The 20864-nt window shown below is 46.3% G+C and overlaps 2 protein-coding genes across 2 annotated transcripts; one reads left to right on the forward strand and one right to left on the reverse strand.

Annotated features, from left to right (window-relative positions):
* Nucleotides 1-15568: 15568 nt before the first annotated feature.
* Nucleotides 15569-17383, forward strand: LOC147957330 (uncharacterized). The gene has a single exon (XM_087531649.1). The coding sequence runs from the start codon at nt 15569-15571 to the stop codon at nt 17381-17383; it is 1815 nt and encodes a 604-aa protein (XP_087387775.1).
* Nucleotides 17384-18345: 962 nt separating this feature from the next.
* Nucleotides 18346-19473, reverse strand: LOC125520478 (uncharacterized). The gene has a single exon (XM_048685419.2). The coding sequence runs from the start codon at nt 19327-19329 to the stop codon at nt 18544-18546; it is 786 nt and encodes a 261-aa protein (XP_048541376.1). The 5' UTR covers nt 19330-19473; the 3' UTR covers nt 18346-18543.
* Between the last annotated feature and the right edge of the window lie 1391 nt (nt 19474-20864).

Below are 20864 nucleotides of genomic sequence, written 5' to 3' on the forward strand. Positions count from 1 at the left end.
CTCGATGGTCGTAAGGCTGTTGAGTACAGATGGATTTTAAAAGGAAGACGGACAATGATGGTAAGTATCACCATTAAGAAAGCTCGACTTGTCGTTAAGATGTTTTCCGACAAGTTCAAGGAGTTGACTACGGTGAGACTTTCTCACTCGTAGCGATGCTAAGAGTCTGTTGGAATTATATTAGCGATTATTGTGTTATTTATGAAATCTTGCAGATAGGATGTCAAAACATTGTTTCCTCGACGAATTTTCTTGAGGAAAGGTTGTATGTGATACAACCGGAAGGTTTTGTCAATCCTGAAAGATGCTAATAAGTATGCAAAGCTCCAGCTATCCTTCTGAGGACTGGAGTAAGCATCTCGGAGTTGGAATGTATGCTTTGATGAGATGATCAAAGATTTTGGGTGTATACAAAGTTTATGAGAAACTTGTATTTCCGAAGAAGTGAGTGGGAGCACTATAGAATTTCTGATGAGTATATGTTGTTGACATATTGTTGATCAGAAATGACGTAGAATTTCTAGAAAGCATATAGGGTTATTTGGAAAGTGTTTTCAATGGAAAGCCTGGATTAAGCTGCTTGAGCATTGAGCATCAAGATCTATAAGGATAGATCAAAACGCTTAATGGAACTTTCAAATGAGCACATACCTTGACATGATCTTGAAGGTGTTCAAGATGGATCAGTCAAAGAAGGAGTTCTTGCCTGAGTTGTAAGGTATGAAGTTAAGACTTAAAGCTCGACCATGGCAGAATAGAGAGAAAGGACAAAGGTCGTCCCCTATGCTTAAGACGTAGGCTCTACAGTATGCTATGCTGTGTACCGCACCTGAAGTGTGCCTTGCCATGAGTCAGTCAAGGGGTACAAGAGTGATCCAAGAATGGATCACAGGACAGCGGTCAAAGTTATCCTTAGTAACTAGTGGACTAAGGAATTTTCTCGATTATGGAGGTGGTAAAAGAGTTCATCGTAAAGGGTTACGCCGATGCAAACTTTGACACTAATCCAGATTATTCTGAGTAGTAAACTGGATTCGTATAGTAGAACAGTTATTTGGAATAGCTCCAAATAGAACGTGGTAGCTGCGTCTAGGAGATGACATAGAGATTTGTAAAGCACACACGGATCTGAAAGGTTCAGACCCGTTGACTATAACCTCTCTCACAAGCATAACATGATCAAACCCAGAACTCATCGAGTTTTAATCACATGGTAAATGTGAACTAGATTATTGACTCTAGTAAACTCTTTGGGTGTTAGTCACATGGGGATGTGACCTTGAGTGTTAATCACATATCGATGTGAACTAGATTATTGACTCTAGTGCAAGTGGGAGACTGTTGGAAATATGCCCTAGAGGCAATAATAAATTGATTATTATTATATTTCCTTGTTCATGATAATCGTTTATTATCCATGCTAGAATTGTATTGATAGGAAACTCAGATACATGTGTGGATACATAGACAACACCATGTCCCTAGTAAGCCTCTAGTTGACTAGCTCGTTGATCAATAGATGGTTACGGTTTCCTGACCATGGACATTGGATGTCGTTGATAACGGGATCACATCATTAGGAGAATGATGTGATGGACAAGACCCAATCCTAAGCATAGCACTAGATCGTGTAGTTCGTATGCTAAAGCTTTTCTAATGTCAAGTATCATTTCCTTAGACCATGAGATTGTGCAACTCCCGGATACCGTAGGAGTGCTTTGGGTGTGCCAAACGTCACAACGTAACTGGGTGGCTATAAAGGTACACTACGGGTATCTCCGAAAGTGTCTGTTGGGTTGGCACGAATCAAGACTGGGATTTGTCACTCCGTGTGACGGAGAGGTATCTCTGGGCCCACTCGGTAGGACATCATCATAATGTGCACAATGTGACCAAGGAGTTGATCACGGGATGATGTGTTACGGAATGAGTAAAGAGACTTGCCGGTAACGAGATTGAACAAGGTATCGGGATACCGACGATCGAATCTCGGGCAAGTATCGTATCGATAGACAAAGGGAATTGTATACGGGATTGATTAAGTCCTTGACATCGTGGTTCATCCGATGAGATCATCGTGGAACATGTGGGAGCCAACATGGGTATCCAGATCCCGCTATTGGTTATTGACCGGAGAACGTCTCGGTCATGTCTGCATGTCTCCCGAACCCGTAGGGTCTACACACTTAAGGTTCGATGACGCTAGGGTTATAAAGGAAGTGTGTATGTGGTTACCGAATGTTGTTCGGAGTCCCGGATGAGATCCCGGACGTCACGAGGAGTTCCGGAATGGTCCGGAGGTAAAGATTTATATATGGGAAGTCCTGTTTTGGTCACCGGACAAGTTTCGGGGTCACCGGTATTGTACCGGGACCACCGGAAGGGTCCCGGGGGTCCACCGGGTGGGGCCACCTGCCCCGGGAGGCCACATGGGCTGTAAGTGGGTGCGCCTTGGCCTATATGGGCCAAGGGCACCAGCCCCAAGAGGCCCATGCGCCAAGGGATAAGGAAAGGAAGAGTCCTAAAGGGGGAAGGCACCTCCGAGGTGCCTTGGGGAGGAGGGACTCCTCCCTAGCCGCACCCTTCCTTGGAGGAAGGGCCAAGGCTGCGCCCCCCCTCTCCCTTGCCCCTATATATATGTGTGGGGGTGGGAGCGCAGCCATACCTTTTGCCTTTGGTGCAGCCCTCCCCTCTCCCAAGTCCTTCTCCTCTCCCGTGGTGCTTGGCGAAGCCCTGCAGGATTGCCACGCTCCTTCACCACCACCACGCCGTTGTGCTGCTGCTGGATGGAGTCTTCCTCAACCTCTCCCTCTCTCCTTGCTGGATCAAGGCATGGGAGACGTCACCGGGATGTACGTGTGTTGAACATGAAGGTGCCGTGCGTTCGGCACTTGGTCATCGGTGATTTGGATCACGATGAGTACGACTCCATCAACCCCGTTCACTTGAACGCTTCCGCTTAGCGATCTACAAGGGTATGTAGATGCACTCTCCTTCCCCTCGTTGCTAGTTTCTCCATAGATAGATCTTGGTGACACGTAGGAAAATTTTGAATTTCTGCTACGTTCCCCTACACTCATCGGATGAACCACGATGTCAAGGATTCAATCAATCCCGTATACAATTCCCTTTGTCTAGCTGTATAGTACTTGCCCGAGATTCGATCGTCGGTATCCCGATACCTTGTTCAATCTCGTTACCGGCAAGTCTCTTTACTCGTTCCGTAACATATCATCCCGTGATCAACTCCTTGGTCACATTGTGCACATTATGATGATGTCCTACCGAGTGGGCCCAGAGATACCTCTCCGTTTACACGGAGTGACAAATCCCAGTCTCAATTCGTGCCAACCCAACAGACGCTTTCGGAGATACCCGTAGTGCACCTTTATAGCCACCCAGTTACGTTGTGACGTTTGGCACACCCAAAGCACTCCTACGGTATCCGGGAGTTGCACAATCTCATGGTCTAAGGAAATGATACTTGACATTAGAAAAGCTTTAGCAAACGAACTACACGATCTTGTGCTAGGCTTAGGATTGGGTCTTGTCCATCACATCATTCTCCTAATGATGTGATCCCGTTATCAACGACATCCAATGTCCATGGTCAGGAAACCGTAACCATCTATTGATCAACGAGCTAGTCAACTAGAGGCTTACTAGGGACATGGTGTTGTCTATGTATCCACACATGTATCTAAGTTTCCTATCAATACAATTCTAGCATGGATAATAAACGATTATCATGAACAATGAAATATAATATAATAAAAACTAATTTATTATTGCCTCTAGGGCATATTTCCAACAGTCTCCCACTTGCACTAGAGTCAATAATCTAGTTCACATCGCCATGTGATTAACACTCACAGGTCACATCGCCATGTGACTAACATCCAAAGAGTTTACTAGAGTCACTAATCTAGTTCACATCACTATGTGATTAATACTCAATGAGTTCTGGGTTTGATCATGTTATGCTTGTGAGAGAGGTTGTAGTCAACGGGTCTTGCCATATTCAGATCCCTATGTATTTCGCAAAACTTTAGGTCATATCGTAGATGCTGCTACCACGTTCCACTTGGAGCTATTCCAAATTGTTGCTCCATTATACGTATCCGGTATCTCTAGTCAGAGCTATCCGGATACGTGTTAAGCTTGCATCGACGTAACTCTTTACATTGAACTCTTTATCACCTCCATAACCGAGAAACATTTCCTTATTCCTCTAAGGACAATTTTGACCGCTATCTGGTGATCCAGTCCTAGATCACCTTTGTACCCTCTTGCCAGACATGTAGCAAGGCACACATCAGGTGCGGTACTCAGCATGGCATACCGTATAGAGCCAATGACAAGAGCATAGGGGACGACCTTCGTCCTTCCTCTTTCTTCTGTCGTGGTCAAGCTTTGAGTCTTACTCAACTTCACGCCTTACAACTCAGGTAAGAACCCCTTCTTTGACTGATCTATTTTGAAGTCCTTCAAAAACATGTCAAGGTGTGCGTTCTTTGAAAGTATCATCAGGCGTCTTGATCTACTTCTATAGATCCTGATGCCCAATATGTAAACAGCTTTATCCAGGTCTTCCTTTTAAAATCACTCTTCAAACAACCGTTTATGCTTTTCAGAAATTCTACATCATTTCGAATCAACAATATGTCATCCACATATACTTATCAGAAATGTTGTAGTGCTCCCACTCACTTTCTTGTAAATACAAGTTTCTAGCAAACATTGTATAAACCTAAAAGCTTTGATCACTCCATCAAAACATATATTCTGACTCCGAGATGCTTGCTCTAGTCCATAGAAGGATCGCTGGAGCCAGCATACCTTTTAGCATCCTTAGGATCGACAAAACTTTGATTGTATCACATACAACTCTTTCTTACGAAAACTGGTAAGAAAACTTGTTTTTGACATCCATCTGTCAGATTTCATAATCGAAAAATACAGCTAATGCTAACATGATTCCAACGGACTTAAGCATCACTACGGGTGAGAAATTCTCATCGTAGTCAACTCCTTGAACTTGTGAAAAGACTCTTTCCCACAAGTCGAGCTTCATAGACGGTAACATTACCGCCCACGTCCGTCTTCTTCTTAAAGATCCATTTATCTCAATGGCTCGCTGATCATCGGGCAAGTCCACCAAACTCCATACTTTATTCTGATACATGGATCCTATCTCGGATTTCATGGCTTCTAACCATTTGTCGGAATACGGGCCCACCATCGCTTCTCCATAGCTCGTAGGTTCATTGTTGTCTAACAACATGATATCTAAAACAGGATTACCATACCACTCAGGAGTAGTACATATCCTTGTCGACCTACGAGGTTCGATAGCAACTTGATCCGAAGCTTCATGATCACTATCATTAACTTCCTATTCAACAGGCGTAGGCTCCACAGAAAACATCTTTCTGTGTTGCATCACTCTCTGGTTGAAGTAAAGGTTCGACAACCTCATCAAGTTCTATCTTCCTCCCACTCAATTCTTTCGAGAGAAACTCCTTCTCGAGAAAGGACCCATTCTTAGCGACAAACAATTTCCCTCGGATCTGAGATAGAAGGTATACCCAACTGTCACCTTTGGGTATCCTATGAAGATGTGTTTGTCCGCTTTGGGTTCGAGCTTCTCCGGCTGAAGCCTTAAGCATCGCAGTCCCAAACATTAAGAAACGACAACTTTGGTTTCTTGCCAAACCAATGTTCATACGGCGTCGTCTCAACGGACTTATATGGTGTCCTATCTAAAGTGAATGCAGCTGTCTCTAATGCATAACCTCAAAATAATAGCGGTAGATCGGTAAGAGACATCATAGATCGCACCATATCTCATAAGGTTCGATTACGACGTCCGGACACACCATTACCCTGTGGTGTTCCAGGTGGCTTCAACTGTGAAACAATTCCACAATGTCTTAAGTGTTTGCCAAACTCATAACTCAGAAATTCTCATTGATCAGATCGTAGGAATTTGATCTTCTTGTTATGATGATTCTTAACTTCACTCTGAAATCGCTTGAACTTTTCAAACATTTCAGACTTGTGCTTCATTAAATAAATATACCTATATCTACTCAAATCGTCAGTGAAGATGAGAAAATAGCGATATACACCGCACGCTTCAATTCTCATTGGATCACACGCATCAGCATGTATGATTTCCAACAAGTCACTTGCCCGTTTCATTGTACCTGAAAATGGGGTCTTAGTCATCCTTCCCATGAGGCATGGCTCGCATGTGTCAAGCGATTCAAAATCAAGTGACTCCAAACATCCATCGACATGGAGTTTCTTCATGCATCTTACGCCAATATGACCTAAGCGGTAGTGCCACAAGAAAGTGGTACCATCATTATTAACTCTACATCCTTTGGCGTGAACATGTGTATTACCACGACCGAGATTCAATGAACCATTCACATAGGGTGCATGACCATGAAAGGTATTATTCATGTAAACAGAATAACCATTATTCTCTAATTTAAATGAATAACCGCATTGCAATGAACATGATATAATCATATTCATGCTCAACGTAGACACCTGATAACTAATCCCGAAGGCAGATGGAGCGTGCGATGGTGATCTCATCAACTTTGGAAACACTTCCAACACACATCGTCACCTCGCCCTTAGCCAGTCTCCGTTTAGTCCGTAGCTTTTGCTTCAAGTCACCAATAATAGCAACTGAACCGGTATCCAATACCCAGGTGCTACCAGGAGTACTAGTGAGGTACACATTAATAACACGTATATACTTTGAAGTTGCCAGCCTTCTTATCTACCATGCATTTGGGGTAATTCCGCTACCAGTGACCGTTCCCCTTACAATAGAAGCACTTAGTCTCGGGTTTGGGTTCAACCTTGGGTTCCTTCACTGGAGCGGCAACTGGTTTGCCATCCATGAAGTTTCCCTTCTAGCCCTTGCCCTTCTTGAAACCAGTGGTCTTGTTAAACCATCAACACTTGATGCTCCTTCTTGATTTCTACCTTTTGCGGTCTTAAGCACCGCGAACAGCTCCGGGATCAACTCCATCCCTTGCATGTCATAGTTCATCACGAAGATCTAGTAGCTTAGTGATAGTGGCTAGAGAACTCTATCAATCACTATCTTATCTGGAAGTTTAACTCCCACTTGATTTAAGTGATTGTAGCACCCAGACATTCTGAGCACATGCTCACTAGCTGAGCTATTCTCCTCCATCTTGTTGGCAAAAGAACTTGTCAGAGGTCTCACACCTCTCAACACGGGCATCAGCCTGAAATCCCAATTTCAGCTCTTGGAACATCTCATATGTTCTATGGCATTCAAAACGTCATTGGAATCCCGATTCTAAGCCGTAAAGTATGGTGCACTAAACTATCAAGTAGTCATCAGGATGTGTCTGTCAGGTGTTCACAACATCCATAGACGATGTTGTAGGGGTTTGCACAACGAGCGGTGCATCAAAGACGTAAGCCTTTTGTGTAGCAGTGAGGACACTCCTCGGACTACGGACCTAGTCCGCATCATTGCTTACAATATCTTTCAACTTAATCTTTCTCTAGGAACGTATTGAAACAGGGAGCTACAACGTGAGCTATTTATCTACAACATATTTGCAAAGACAATTTAGACTATGTTCATGATAATTGAGTTCATCTAATCAAATTATTTAATGAACTCCCACTCAGATAGACATCCCTCTAGTCATATAAGTGAAACATGATCTGAATCGACTAGGCCGTGTCCGATAATCACGTGAGACGGACTAGTCATCAACGGTGAACATCTCATGTTGATCGTATCTTCTATACGACTCATGTTCGACCTTTCGGTCTTCCGTGTTCCGAGGCCATGTCTGTACATGCTAGGCTCGTCAAGTCAACCTAAGTGTTTCGCATGTGTCCCGAGGCCATGTCTGTACATGCTAGGCTCGTCAACACCCGTTCTATTCGAACGTTAGAATCTATCACACCCGATCATCACGTGGTGCTTCGAAACAACGAACCTTCGCAATGGTGCACAGTTAGGGGGAACACTTTTCTTGAAATTTTAGTGAGGGATCATCTTATTTAAGCTACCATCGTTCTAAGCAAATAAGATGTAAAACATGATAAACATCACATGCAATCAAATAGTGACATGATATGGCCAATATCATTTTGCTCCTTTTGATCTCCATCTTCGGGGCTCCATGATCATCGTTGTCACCGGCATGACACCATGATCTCCATCATCGTGTCTTCTTGAAGTTGTCTCTTCATCTATTACTTCTACTACTATGGCCAACGCTTTAGCAATAAAGTAAAGTAATTACATGATGTTTATGTTGACACGCAGGTCATAAATAAATTAAGACAACTCCTATGGCTCCTGCCGGTTGTCATACTCATCAACATGCAAGTCGTGATTCCTATTACAAGAACATGATCAATTTCATACATCACATATATCATTCATCACATCCTTTTGGCCATATCACATCACAAGGCATATGTTGCAAAAACAAGTTAGACGTCCTCTAATTGTTGTTGCAAGTTTTTACGTGGCTGCTATAGGTTTCTAGCAAGAACGTTTCTTACCTACGCGAAAACCACAACGTGATATGCCAATTTCTATTTACCCTTCATAAGGACCCTTTTCATCGAATCCGATCCGACTAAAGTGGGAGAGACAGACACCCGCTAGCCACATTATGCAACTAGTGCATGTCAGTCGGTGGAACCAGTCTCACGTAAGCGTACGTGTAAGGTCAGTCCGGGCCGCTTCATCCCACGATGCCGCCGAATCAAGATAATACTAGTAACGACAAGTAAATTGACAATATCGACGCCCACAACTGCTTTGTGTTCTACTCGTGCATAGAAACTACGCATAAACCTAGCTCATGATGCCACTCTTGGGGATCGTAGCAGAAATTTAAAATTTTCTACGCATCACCAAGATCAATCTATGGAGTAATCTAGCAACGAGGGGAAGGGGAGTGCATCTACATACCCGTGTAGATCGCTAAGCGGAAGCGTTGCAAGATCGCGGATGAAGGAGCCGTGCTCGCAGCGATTCAGATCGCGGTTGATTCCGATCTAAGCGCCGAACAACGGCGCCTCCGCGTTCAACACACGTGCAGCCAGGTGACGTCTCCTACGCCTTGATCCAGCAAGGGGAGAAGGAGAGGTTGGGGAAGACTCCGTCCAGCAGCAGCACGACGGCGTGGTGGTGGTGGAGGAGCGCGGGACTCCAGCAGGGCTTCGCCAAGCACTACGAGAGATGAGGAGGGAGAGGGGTAGGGCTGCGCCAACAGGGAGATCGAATCGTGTGTTGGGCTGCCCCTTTGCCTCCACTATATATAGGGGGAGAGGGAGGGCTGCGCCCCCACCTAGGGTTCCCACCCCAAGGGGTGCGGCAGCCCTAGATCCCATCTAGGGTGGCGGCCATAAGGGGGAGAGGGGGAGGCGCACCTGGGGTGGGCCTTAGGGCCCATCTGCCCTAGGGTTTGCCCCCCTTCCCTCTTGGAGGCGCCTTGGGCCTTGGTGGGAGGCGCCCCAGCCCACCTAGGGGCTGGTCCATTCCCACTATTGGCCCATGTATGCCTCCGGGGCCCGTGGCCCCTCCCGGTGGACCCCCGGACCCCTCCGGTGGTCCCGGTACACTACCGGTGATGCCCGAAACACTTCCGGTGGTCAAAACCATACTTCCTATATATCAATCTTTACCTCCGGACCATTCCGGAACTCCCCGTGATGTTCGTGATCTCATCCGGGACTCCGAACAACATTCGGTAACCACGTACATACTTTCCGTATAACCCTAGCGTCATCGAACCTTAAGTGTGTAGACCCTACGGGTTCGGGAGTCATGCAGACATGGACGAGACAACTCTCCGGTCAATAACCAACAGCGGGATCTGGATACCCATGTTGGCTCCCACATGCTCCACGATGATCTCATCGGATGAACCACGATGTCAAGGATTCAATCAATCCCGTATACAATTCCCTTTGTCTAGCAGTATAGTACTTGCCCGAGATTCGATCGTCGGTATCCCGATACCTTGTTCAATCTCGTTATCGGCAAGTCTCTTTACTCGTTCCATAACACATCATCCCGTGATCAACTCCTTGGTCACATTGTGCACATTATGATGATGTCCTACCGAGTGGGCCCAGAGATACCTCTCCGTTTACACGGAGTGACAAATCCCAGTCTCGATTCGTGCCAACCCAACAGACACTTTCGGAGATACCCATAGTGCACCTTTATAGCCACCCAGTTACGTTGTGACGTTTGGCACACCCAAAGCACTCTTACGGTATCCGGGAGTTGCACAATCTCATGGTCTAAGGAAATGATACTTGACATTAGAAAAGCTTTAGCAAACGAACTACACGATCTTGTGCTAGGCTTAGGATTGGGTCTTGTCCATCACATCATTCTCCTAATGATGTGATCCCGTTATCAACGACATCCAATGTCCATGGTCAGGAAACCGTAACCATCTATTGATCAACGAGCTAGTCAACTAGAGGCTTACTAGGGACATGGTGTTGTCTATGTATCCACACATGTATCTGAGTTTCCTATCAATACAATTCTAGCATGGATAATAAATGATTATCATGAACAATGAAATATAATATAATAATAACTAATTTATTATTGCCTCTAGGGCATATTTCCAACAATAGAATGCGAAGATGTGTGCATGAGACTTTTTACATAATTATTTGACATTTAGAAATATGTTTTTCAGAGTGGGTTCATATACCCATGGCTTCATCTATGCACTTCTCACTAGAGTGGCCCCTAAACTATACCACTATAGCAACAAACAATCACCATGTCAACGGGTACATGCCACACTTGTAATTATGCATAACCACCCGAGTTGCGGGCATATTGTACTTTAGGTCCTTGGTTGTGCGGGAAATTGGAAAAACTATACCCAAGGGCCCACAGACCCCTACCAAACCCATGCATCTTCGTCGCCTCCCCTCTCGACGTCTCCGAGGCGAACCAGGTGCCACGCCGTCATGGAGGTTGACCCCGTCGTGGAGTTCGACGCTGGTGATCGAGGGCGGCATGGAGTCGTGTCTTCGGTCGGTAACTAGCGGAGTTCTCGCCTGAATATGGTATGTAGTTATTCCATGGTTGCATTCTGTTTGCCATGTACCGTCGTGCCCGCTTGGTTAGGTTTTTGAGTCGCCAGTGATCATACCTAGTTGTTGAAAGTTTTGGCTAACATTTAGCTAGTTTGTGTGTGTATCGGTAGCACGAGTAAGGAGGAACTCCTGGTAGATATTTGCTTGGAGGATTGAGGCTATGGTTATGTGATGTTGTGAGGAGATTGAGGGGCATTTATAAGAGGGTAGTTTCCACGGCATCAATGCAGGGATGTTTTGAGGGGATTTGTGAGGGAAAGCAAGCTCATTTAGAAGGGTGTGATGTTGATTTTGAGGGAACATTTGTGTATTGTTGTGTTTATTTGTAAGTTCAGATAATGGAATGACATTTATTCAGTTATATGCATATTGGTACCGAGTGGATTTTGGAAAAAAAAACTTGCTATAATATGAGAAAATAGTAGATTTTAGTTGTTGCGATATGAGAAAAAAGTGTAATTCAGGTGATGTTCAGTTCATGGTTCGGTTTAGTGCTCTTGTCGCGCATATGGTCAGTGCATTGTCGGTTATGAAGATGTGTAGTTCATATATAAATTGGATTTTTATTTATATATCTATTGAGAGCATTGTTGATTATAATAGTTTATAGTTCATATGTTTGAAATATGTTCAGTGCATTTTCATATGTTCATATGTTGTAGTAGTTTACAATAGATGTTGTGGTGCATGCTCATATGTTTAGCACATTGTATGTTCATATGTTCAACGGGTAAATTGGTCTTTGTTATAGTGATTTACAGTACATGTTGTTGGGGAACGCAATAATTTCAAAAAAAAATCCTACGCACACGCAAGATCCATCTAGGTGATGCATAGCAACGAGAGGGGAAAAGTGTTGTCCACGTATCCTCGTAGACCGTAAGCGAGAGTGTTATGACAACGCAGTTGATGTAGTCGCACGTCTTCACGATCCGACCGATCCTAGCACCGAAGGTACGGCACCTCCGCGATCTGCACACGTTCAGCTCGGTGACGTCCCGCGAACTCTAGATCCAGCTGAGTGTCGAGGGAGAGTTTCATCAGCACAACGGCGTGATGACGATGATGGTGAAGCTACTGGCGCAGGGCTTCGCCTAAGCACTGCAACGATATGACCGAGGTGGAAATCTTTGGAGGAGGGCACCGCACACGGCTAAACAATCAACTTGTGTGTCTATGGGGTGCCCCCTCCCCCGTATATAAAGGAGTGGAGGAGGGGGAGGGTCGGCCCCTCTATGGCGTGCCCAAGGGGAGTCCTACTCCCACTAGGAGTAGGATCCCCCCCCTTCCCTAGTTGGATTAGGAGAGAAAGGAAGGGGGATAGAGGGGGAAGGAAAGGGGGCACCCAATTCGGATTGGGCTTGGGGGAGGCGCCCCCTCCTAGGCTCCCTTCTCCTCTCTCCCACTATGACCCAATAAGGCCCATATACTTCCTGGGGGGGTTCCAGTAACCTCCCGGTACTCCGGTATATGCCCGAACTCACCCGGAACCATTCCGATGTCCAAACATAGGCTTCCATTATATCAATCTTTATGTCTCGACCATTCTGAGACTCCTCGTCATGTCTGTGATCATATCCGGGACTCCGAACTACCTTCGGTATATCAAAACACATAAACTCATAATACCGAACGTTAAGCGTGCGGACCCTACGGGTTCGAGAACTATGTAGACATGACCGAGACTTATCTCGGTCAATAACCAATAGCGGAACCTGGATGCTCATATTGGTTCCTACATATTCTACGAAGATCTTTATTTGTCAAACTGCATAACAACATACGTTGTTCCCTTTGTCATCCCGTAACTAACTCATTAGTCACATTGCTTGCAAGGCTTATAGTGATGTGCATTACTGAGAGGGCCCAGAGATACCTCTCCGATACACAGAGTGGCAAATCCTAATCTCGATCTATGCCAACTCAACAAACACCATCGAAGACACCTGTAGAGCATCTTTATAGTCACCCAGTTACGTTGTGATGTTTGATAGCACACTAAGTGTTCCTACGGTATTCGGGAGTTGCATAATCTCATAGTCATAGGAACATGCATAAGTTATGGAGAAAGCAATAGCAGTAAACTAAACGATCAAAGTGCTAAGCTAACGGATGGGTCAAGTCAATCACATTATTCTCTAATGATGTGATCCCATTTATCAAATGACAACTCTTTGTCCATGGCTAGGAAACTTAACCATCTTTGATCAACGAGCTAGTCAGGTAGATGCATACTAGCGACACTCTGTTTGTCTATGTATTCACACATGTACTAAGTTTCCGGTTAATACAATTCTAGCATGAATAATAAACATTTATCATAATATAAGGAAATATAAATAACAACTTTATTATTGCCTCTAGGGCATATTTCCTTCACATGTTCCACTTATAAGTGATTGTTCTGTGAACTAAGAAGTTCATCTTCCCAATCTAGGCACTCACTAATGGAGAAGAAAGTCATCTATTTTTTTAGTTGAGTTTGAGCATAATGAATTTTTCATAGGAAAAGGCACAAAGAGACCATACATTGGCTGCACACGTGATGTGTTTGACTACTGTCATGCAAAGACATGTTTAGTGGGGACGGTTAAGTATTACTTATCTAGGCTGAACTATTACCCCGCAGATCCCTTAATCAAGGTGTATTGGTGCTTGCTAGGGAAGGACATATATAGTGGATGGTCTTGTATGTGTGGACAGTATTGAAGAAATGGCTGCAACGGTGAGTGCAAGTAGAGAAGTCAAGACATTGGAGGTCCTAGTGGATGAGAAAACCAAGATCAGAACATAGTATGATGATGTCATACTTAATGGATTCCCATAAATGCCAAGGGTTATGACACTTAGAGAAATGCCAATGTCTTGTTAGTCTGGAGAGGGAACTTCTGATGGCAATGGTCCAAATGCAAGTGAGACAGAGGAACCATGGGATGCAAAGGAAGTGGTGGAAACAGGCGAAGGGTGAGACAATGAAGAATCTTTTTGTGGGCCATTGCTAGGTCAACAAATTTAGATAATTGGAACTTGAACAGGGGCAACCTCAGGGACCAAACCTTAGAAGCTTGCAACTGGTTGGATGGCAAGGCCCCAAACTTGTGGACGAAAGCATTTTTCTCAGATTTTCCCAAGTGTGACATACTGTTGAATGCTTCCTCTCAGATAGGAAGGTGTTGAGCCCTCAAGTGCAATGGTTTGCAGCAAGCAACATTTTCCCCTCAAAATGGATGACCTCAAGGTTTATCAAACATGTAGGAGCTTTCAACTACAACCAATGATAAGTATTTGCACACACAAATACAAAACTTGCCTTGTCCCCCAATGAAACTTGTAAGATTGTTAGTCTTACTAGCCTTGCCAGTTACAAGGATTAATGCAACTTGTGTTTGAAAAAATATAATTGCAAGGAAAATAAAAGAACGAAACGAAAAGAAATTACAACAAAGTTATTGAGGTTGAATGCAATGGGAAAAGAATGGACCAGGATCCATATGTTCACTAGTGGTTTCCCTGGAAAAAATAGCAAGGTGTGGTAAAAAAATTACACTTGTGTATCGATTAAATTACAGTTTTTATGATTATGACTATAGATGGCATTATTGCATACGGTCATCATGTCCGGACATCCATAGACCATTAATCCAGCTTCATCTACAACTAATACTCCACTTCGATACTGATATCCAGCATGCATCTCAGACTAGTAAGTAAAGAATAGAGTAGTGCATTACGCATAATGACGTGATGTTGATGATATATTGTCTTCACCCTGCGCTCAAAAGACAATTACCCAATAATATTTGTGTCGTAGTGGCAACATCACAACACAAGACCTTTTCACTTTCTATCATTGGGGTAGATTACTCTCAAGATTGAAGCCAACAAACATACACAACTCTCTCTTGGATATCATCCATCAAACTAGGCCAAAGAAAGGCAAATAGACTGAGAAATTTCTAATCTTTTGTAACATTACTATAGATTAATTCATGCAATTTTATTTATACCACCAAAGCATACATATTATTTTTATCACCAAAAAATTAACCAATCCTAACTATCAATTACAATTCAACTCTTTAAAAATATATAAGTGAAGCAAAAGAGTTCTAATCATTTCAGACAGGACTACTATAATGCTCTAAGAAGTATAAGTGAAGCAATAGAGCAATTCCACAAATGCAAGGACATGGAGTGCTATGCACATTTATCATGATGTGATGATTGATCATGAGCAGCAATCAAAATCAACATACACTGCAAGAATAACACATATCATGTGTAGCGCCCCGAGACCGGTGCTATGCAGATCCGGCACTATGCAGATCTAGCAACCTTGGCATAATATCGATCCTAGAACTCCACCTTCACAAAACATACATGTGAAAATGTGCACGCTAGTGTAACTATGGCGCTCTTGCGACCGCGGAAGCGGCGGCTGGGCGTGCGCCGCCGCCGCCTGGATCTCCGGCCTCCGACCTCCGTTGCGGCCGCCGACACCGGATCTGAGCTCCCCGCGGCGTGCTCTCCCACGACGGTCTCGGCGCTGCCCCGTCTCTCGGCTCGCCCAGTGATGCCGCTGTCGCGAACGTCTGCGGCGGCCGCCGATCTAGTGTCGTCTTCCACCGCTGCTGCAGTCGCCGTTCTCCCGCCGTCTGCGTCGATCCGTCAAGGGCTCGGTGCCGTGGTCTCCTCTGCTTCCCCGAGTCCAGGCCGGAGGTCCCTTACTCGTGAGTTCTCTGCTCCGCCGCTGCCGCCGCTGGGTGCTGCTGGCGATGTGGGAGCAGCCGTGAAGACCAAGCCATGCTCAGCGTCGAGCGCTCCAGTTGCTGTCTCCAACCCGTCTGCCGGCGTCCGCCCTCGACCACGGCCGCAACCCCCAATCTGCAGATTCAGGAAGGAAGACGGGGGTGTGAAGGCCTCGCTCACGCCATATCCCAGGCCTGCGGCAGCTGCTTCGGCCCCAATGCCCACCGCCCCCGTCCAGCTCGTCGGTGCGACCTCGGATGTGCTGCTGCCGGCTCCAGTCCCGCTTGCCGGTGCCGACTCGGATGTGCTGCTGCAGGCCCTCGTTGCCCCGGCCAATGTCATCGACAAGGACAATGCGAAGGAACATGAGTGCAGCGTCGTTGGCATGGGGGACGAACTGACCCGTGTGCCGCGATCTGTGTTCTGGGCCTCCGCTGGTGATGACGACGACGAAGATGATGAAGAGGTGCTAGCTCCCCAGACACCACCGGGTGCCACCAAGGCCCTCGAGTCGGGCGGGATGTGCGTGGAGCATGAGGCGGACACAAGTGGGCATTGGCAGGAGGTGCTTCCGCGGCGCAGCCTGCGTGTTCTGACATCGTCACCGTCACCGAAAGTGGCTCCACCACGTCCCATCCCCGCTTGGCTTTATGGTAGATGTTGCAGGTGCCTCGCTCATGGGCACCATGCGGCTCATTGCAGAGATCCGCTACGGTGCTCTCGTTGTTTGGAAAACGGTCACCGTGCGCGTGGATGCCGCAATCCCTGGCGTCCTCTAAGCTCGCTGGCATGCCTTGCCATGCCGCATGTGTCCTGCCCCGCCTCCGTGCATTGTCCCGCTCCTGCTTCATGCAAGGGTTCGATGAAATCCACGCTCCCCTCCAAGTCACTTCACCGTGGATCTTGGGCGTCTGTCGTCTCTGCTTCTGCTAATTCAACAACCCAGTCTGAAGTGGTGGTGCAGTCCGCTCTGGATCAGACTATGCTGCTCCAAGGTTGTCTAGCGCGGGTTGGAAGTTTTTTGGAGCGAGCGAAGGCTGCTCTGAGTGGACTCTCCGCTGTGTCGACTATGTTGAAGACTACTCTGACGTCGCATGCTCCTTGTGCAAACGGTGTTTGCTTTGGAGAGGACAAAGGGGCGGAGTTATTCAGATGTTTCTCCCCTCGTGGTGGAGACAACTCAGCATCGATGCCTACCTCGCCCCCTATATTGTCTTCCACCGAGGGCGAGTCCATGGCCGTTGTCGTGGCTCCGATGTTGAAGATCATGCCTGAGCTTAGGGAGCTTTGTATGAGTCTGTCAGTGGAGAATATGAAGATAGACTCGTCGGCGACCTCATGTGAGGAACATGACTCCTCTTTGTCATGTGTGCATCTGAAGAATGTGGATGCGTGTGGTGTGTTGGCACCGCCTTTTGAGAGTCGCTTGGTGACTGATCGCTCGACATCCGGCAAGACAGATGTTGCCTCGTGAAGGTGAAATCAAAGAGAAACAAACGCAAGAAGTGTGATGGCAAAGAGAAGGCATACGTGATTTCATGATGGGTAGTGCTCACATTCTCGTGTCTTCGTCGTGGCTTTGATCTTCTGAGTTGTTGCATCGATGTTCTCACCAAGTGTTGAGGGTTGTGAGTGTTGTGTGTTAGGAGCATTGGGTGGGCAGTGTATGTGTTCGTGGTGCTTCGTGCTCTGTGAGTAGCCCTCTTTTGGGTTGTTTGTATCGGTTTTCGCCCAGTTTTCCGTAAATTAACTGGTCAATTCTCTTCTTCTTAATTAATCGATGAGGCAATTCTTTTGCCTCCGTTTCGAAAAAAAAATGTGCACGCTATGTGGTGAAGCGTCAATATCACATCACAGACTTCGCACACAACAACAATAATACATATATACAATAATTCATAAAACAAGGGTTTTTTAATCAAAATCCAACTCATACAAGGGAAGCAAATAAACCTTATATAGGTGAGATTGCAAATTCCCTTAAGAAGGCTCAGAGTAAAAAAAATGGCGTCCATGACCCTGCCCAGACCGCTATCACACCTCGACCTCGGCAAATATAATGTCAACATAAGAAGCATCAAACATAGCAAGAAATGGAACATTTCCACATCTCAATAGCAACAAGAACAGATAGGGAATTGCACTTGAATTCATTTTGCAATTCGCATCATAACATCAACCGAACTGATAAACAAAATGTAAGAAACAGCATCAAACATTTTCAGATCTCAGTACTGAAACTACTAAATTATTTCAGTGTTTTACTTAAGATCACAGTATGGGAACAGACTATGTTCAGGGTTGATCAGACAATTCTTAAGGAATTCGATTCAGATATAGAAAGAAACATGGACACTGGAATTTCAGATCTCAGTAATCGCATCTCCAGACCACGCCTCAATACATCAACTGTTATTTGAGGAAGACTTTCAGATCTCAGTGCAGGAACAATTATTTCAAGATAATTCAGAGCTTACCAGAGACATTTGAGGGATTTGAATCATATACAGAAAGAAGCATGACAGATTGCATTCAAGCATTTCAACGAACACACGGCATGCTGCCTCTCCGAGATCACACCACAACCGGTAGAGCCAAGAACAGGGATTGCAAATGGAAACGGGCACCTATCCATCAGTGCTTCGACCTCGGCGACGTCCTCCTTGCCGCCGGCGCCTCAGCGGTCTTCCTCTTCGGTGATGTCTTCGCCTCCGGCGCCTTGGCAGTCTTCCTCTTCGGCGACGTCCTCGCCACAGCACCAGCAGCCAGCGCCACCGCCTTCCTCTTCAACGACTTCTTCGCCGGCGCCTCAGTGGCCGGGGCAGGAGCAGCCGCAGCGACTGCCTTCTTCCTCAGCAGGGCCTTGGCCGGAGCCGCGGCCGCGGGCTTCTTCTTCCCGCCGCCCTCCAGCTGCGCGGCGGCAATGCGGTCGAACTCGTCGGAGAGCTTCCTGACGCGCTTCCTCTTGGCGGCGGCGGCGATGGTGACGAGCGGCACCCCCTCGCCCTCCGACTCGCCGGACTCGGAGTCCTCGTCGTCATCAACGACCTCGCGCCGCATCGCCTTCTCCTGGGCCGCGACCTCCGCCTCGTCCTCCGAATCGTCGTCGTCGGAGCCGAGCGCGTCGTCGAGAGTGGCAGGGGCGGGCCCGTGCCCCGCGGCGCGGACCTTGGCGGACTTGGCGGAGACCCTGGCGTCGCGGCGCGCGGTGCGGCGGAGCTTGACGAGGTTGCCCTCGATGCGGCCCTGCAGGCGGAGGCGCTTGGCGCCGAGCCCGCCCATGGACCAGTGCGCTTCGCGCGCCCAGCAGAGGAGCGCGTCGGTGACGGGCGCCGGCGGGTCGACGCGGTCGCCGGGGAAGACGCGCGGGCGCGGCAGGCCGCCGCCGTAGAACCTGCCGGGACCGAGCGCGACCACCATGGTGAGTGAGATCCGGCTGAACTCTCCTTTCTCGAACTGTTGATCCGACGATCTCTCTGGCTCGGTCTAGCCCTGTGGATCTGGATGAAGGTGAGGAGGGAGGATTGCGGCGGAGGGGATGGGGATGGTTGAGAGAGAGAGGGGCCGGCGAGGGAGTTTATAGGTGGGAGGGAGGCGCGCGTGGCGGGAAACTGAGCCGGGAGCGGGGTTGGCGCCAAGAAAATGGCGGTAAAAAAAACTTGGCGCCGGGGTCTGCGCGGGAAGGCGCCGTGGCGAGGGGATGGAAATGGCGGGAGGCGGGAGCCCCCCTTCTGTCTATGCGCCTGGGTCCCACTTGGCAGGCCGTTTCCGTTCCCATTCCTCTCTATGCGACTGGGCCCAGCTTGGGAGGCTTCCTCGCCTCTCTCTGTGCAGTGGGCCCCGCTGTCATATCCTCGTTTGGTTTACACAAGTCGTTTGTTCATTTAAAACTTAATAGACAAAATATTTCTCTCTCATAAAAAAGTAGAAAAAATATTATTTGCCTTTAGTTTTAGGGACAATGGATTTTGGGAACTTGGTTCCACATGCGCCCATATAAATAATAAAATCGAAAGAAAAAAGCTAGAAGTTCAAATAATTCTGAATTTTTTTATACCCCTAGTTACGTGTGAAGTTTCACGAAGAAATGACATATGTGGTTTTGAAGGTATGATTATGTTTTCTTCACTAAGAGTATCACAGGTGTCTTTTTTTTGTGAAATTTCACATGTGAGTATAACATTCGACCAAGTTTCGTAACCTACAATATTATTAAAATTGTTTAAATTCTTTACTATTTTTAAAATTTTACTACCTCTGTCTGTCAAAAACGTTCTTATATTATGGGACGGAGGGTGTACTATTTAGAATGGATGATGGGTGCACGTGGAACCATGCTCACCTTTGTACTTTCATAGTGTTACCGGTTAATTATTTTCCATCTTCAAGAGCATCTCCAATATCATGTGATGGCAAAAACGCTGCTCAATAGATGATGTAAGATGCAAATATTTTTACCCGGGATAAGGCGTGATGTAAAATGGTATTAAGGCACCAAGATGCTCTCGAGCAAATTTTATATCACCAGGGGACCACGCGGCTGGAGCAAAAATTGCATCACCAAATGCTATTACCAAGTGCTCCAAAAGTGTGCTATTTTACATCATCATCTATTGGAGTTATGTAAAAAACCAATTTTAGGTGATGTAAATTTTACTCGAAGCACCACAATTTGATGATGTATTTTACATCATCTATATGTGATACTACTGGACTGTCGACATCCACACACTGCTTGTACAGAACTTATATCAAAGGCCTTGTGTTCGAAATTACTTTCTTGTGGTAGCAAATTATTCTCACGATTGTGCCTTTGTAACCATTAGCAAGAAAAAATGTTGTAGAAGAAGCGTACAGTCAAGGCTTGAATTTGCACTGTTAAAACACATCTTGTGTGTGTATATATATACATATAGGGAGGAAGCTTTATTCTGTAACAACCAAGGTTTCAGACA

The sequence above is a fragment of the Triticum urartu genome, chromosome 7A, assembly GCF_056163025.1.
Source record: "Triticum urartu cultivar PI428250 chromosome 7A, HENAU_Tu73, whole genome shotgun sequence".
Lineage (NCBI taxonomy): Eukaryota > Viridiplantae > Streptophyta > Magnoliopsida > Poales > Poaceae > Triticum > Triticum urartu.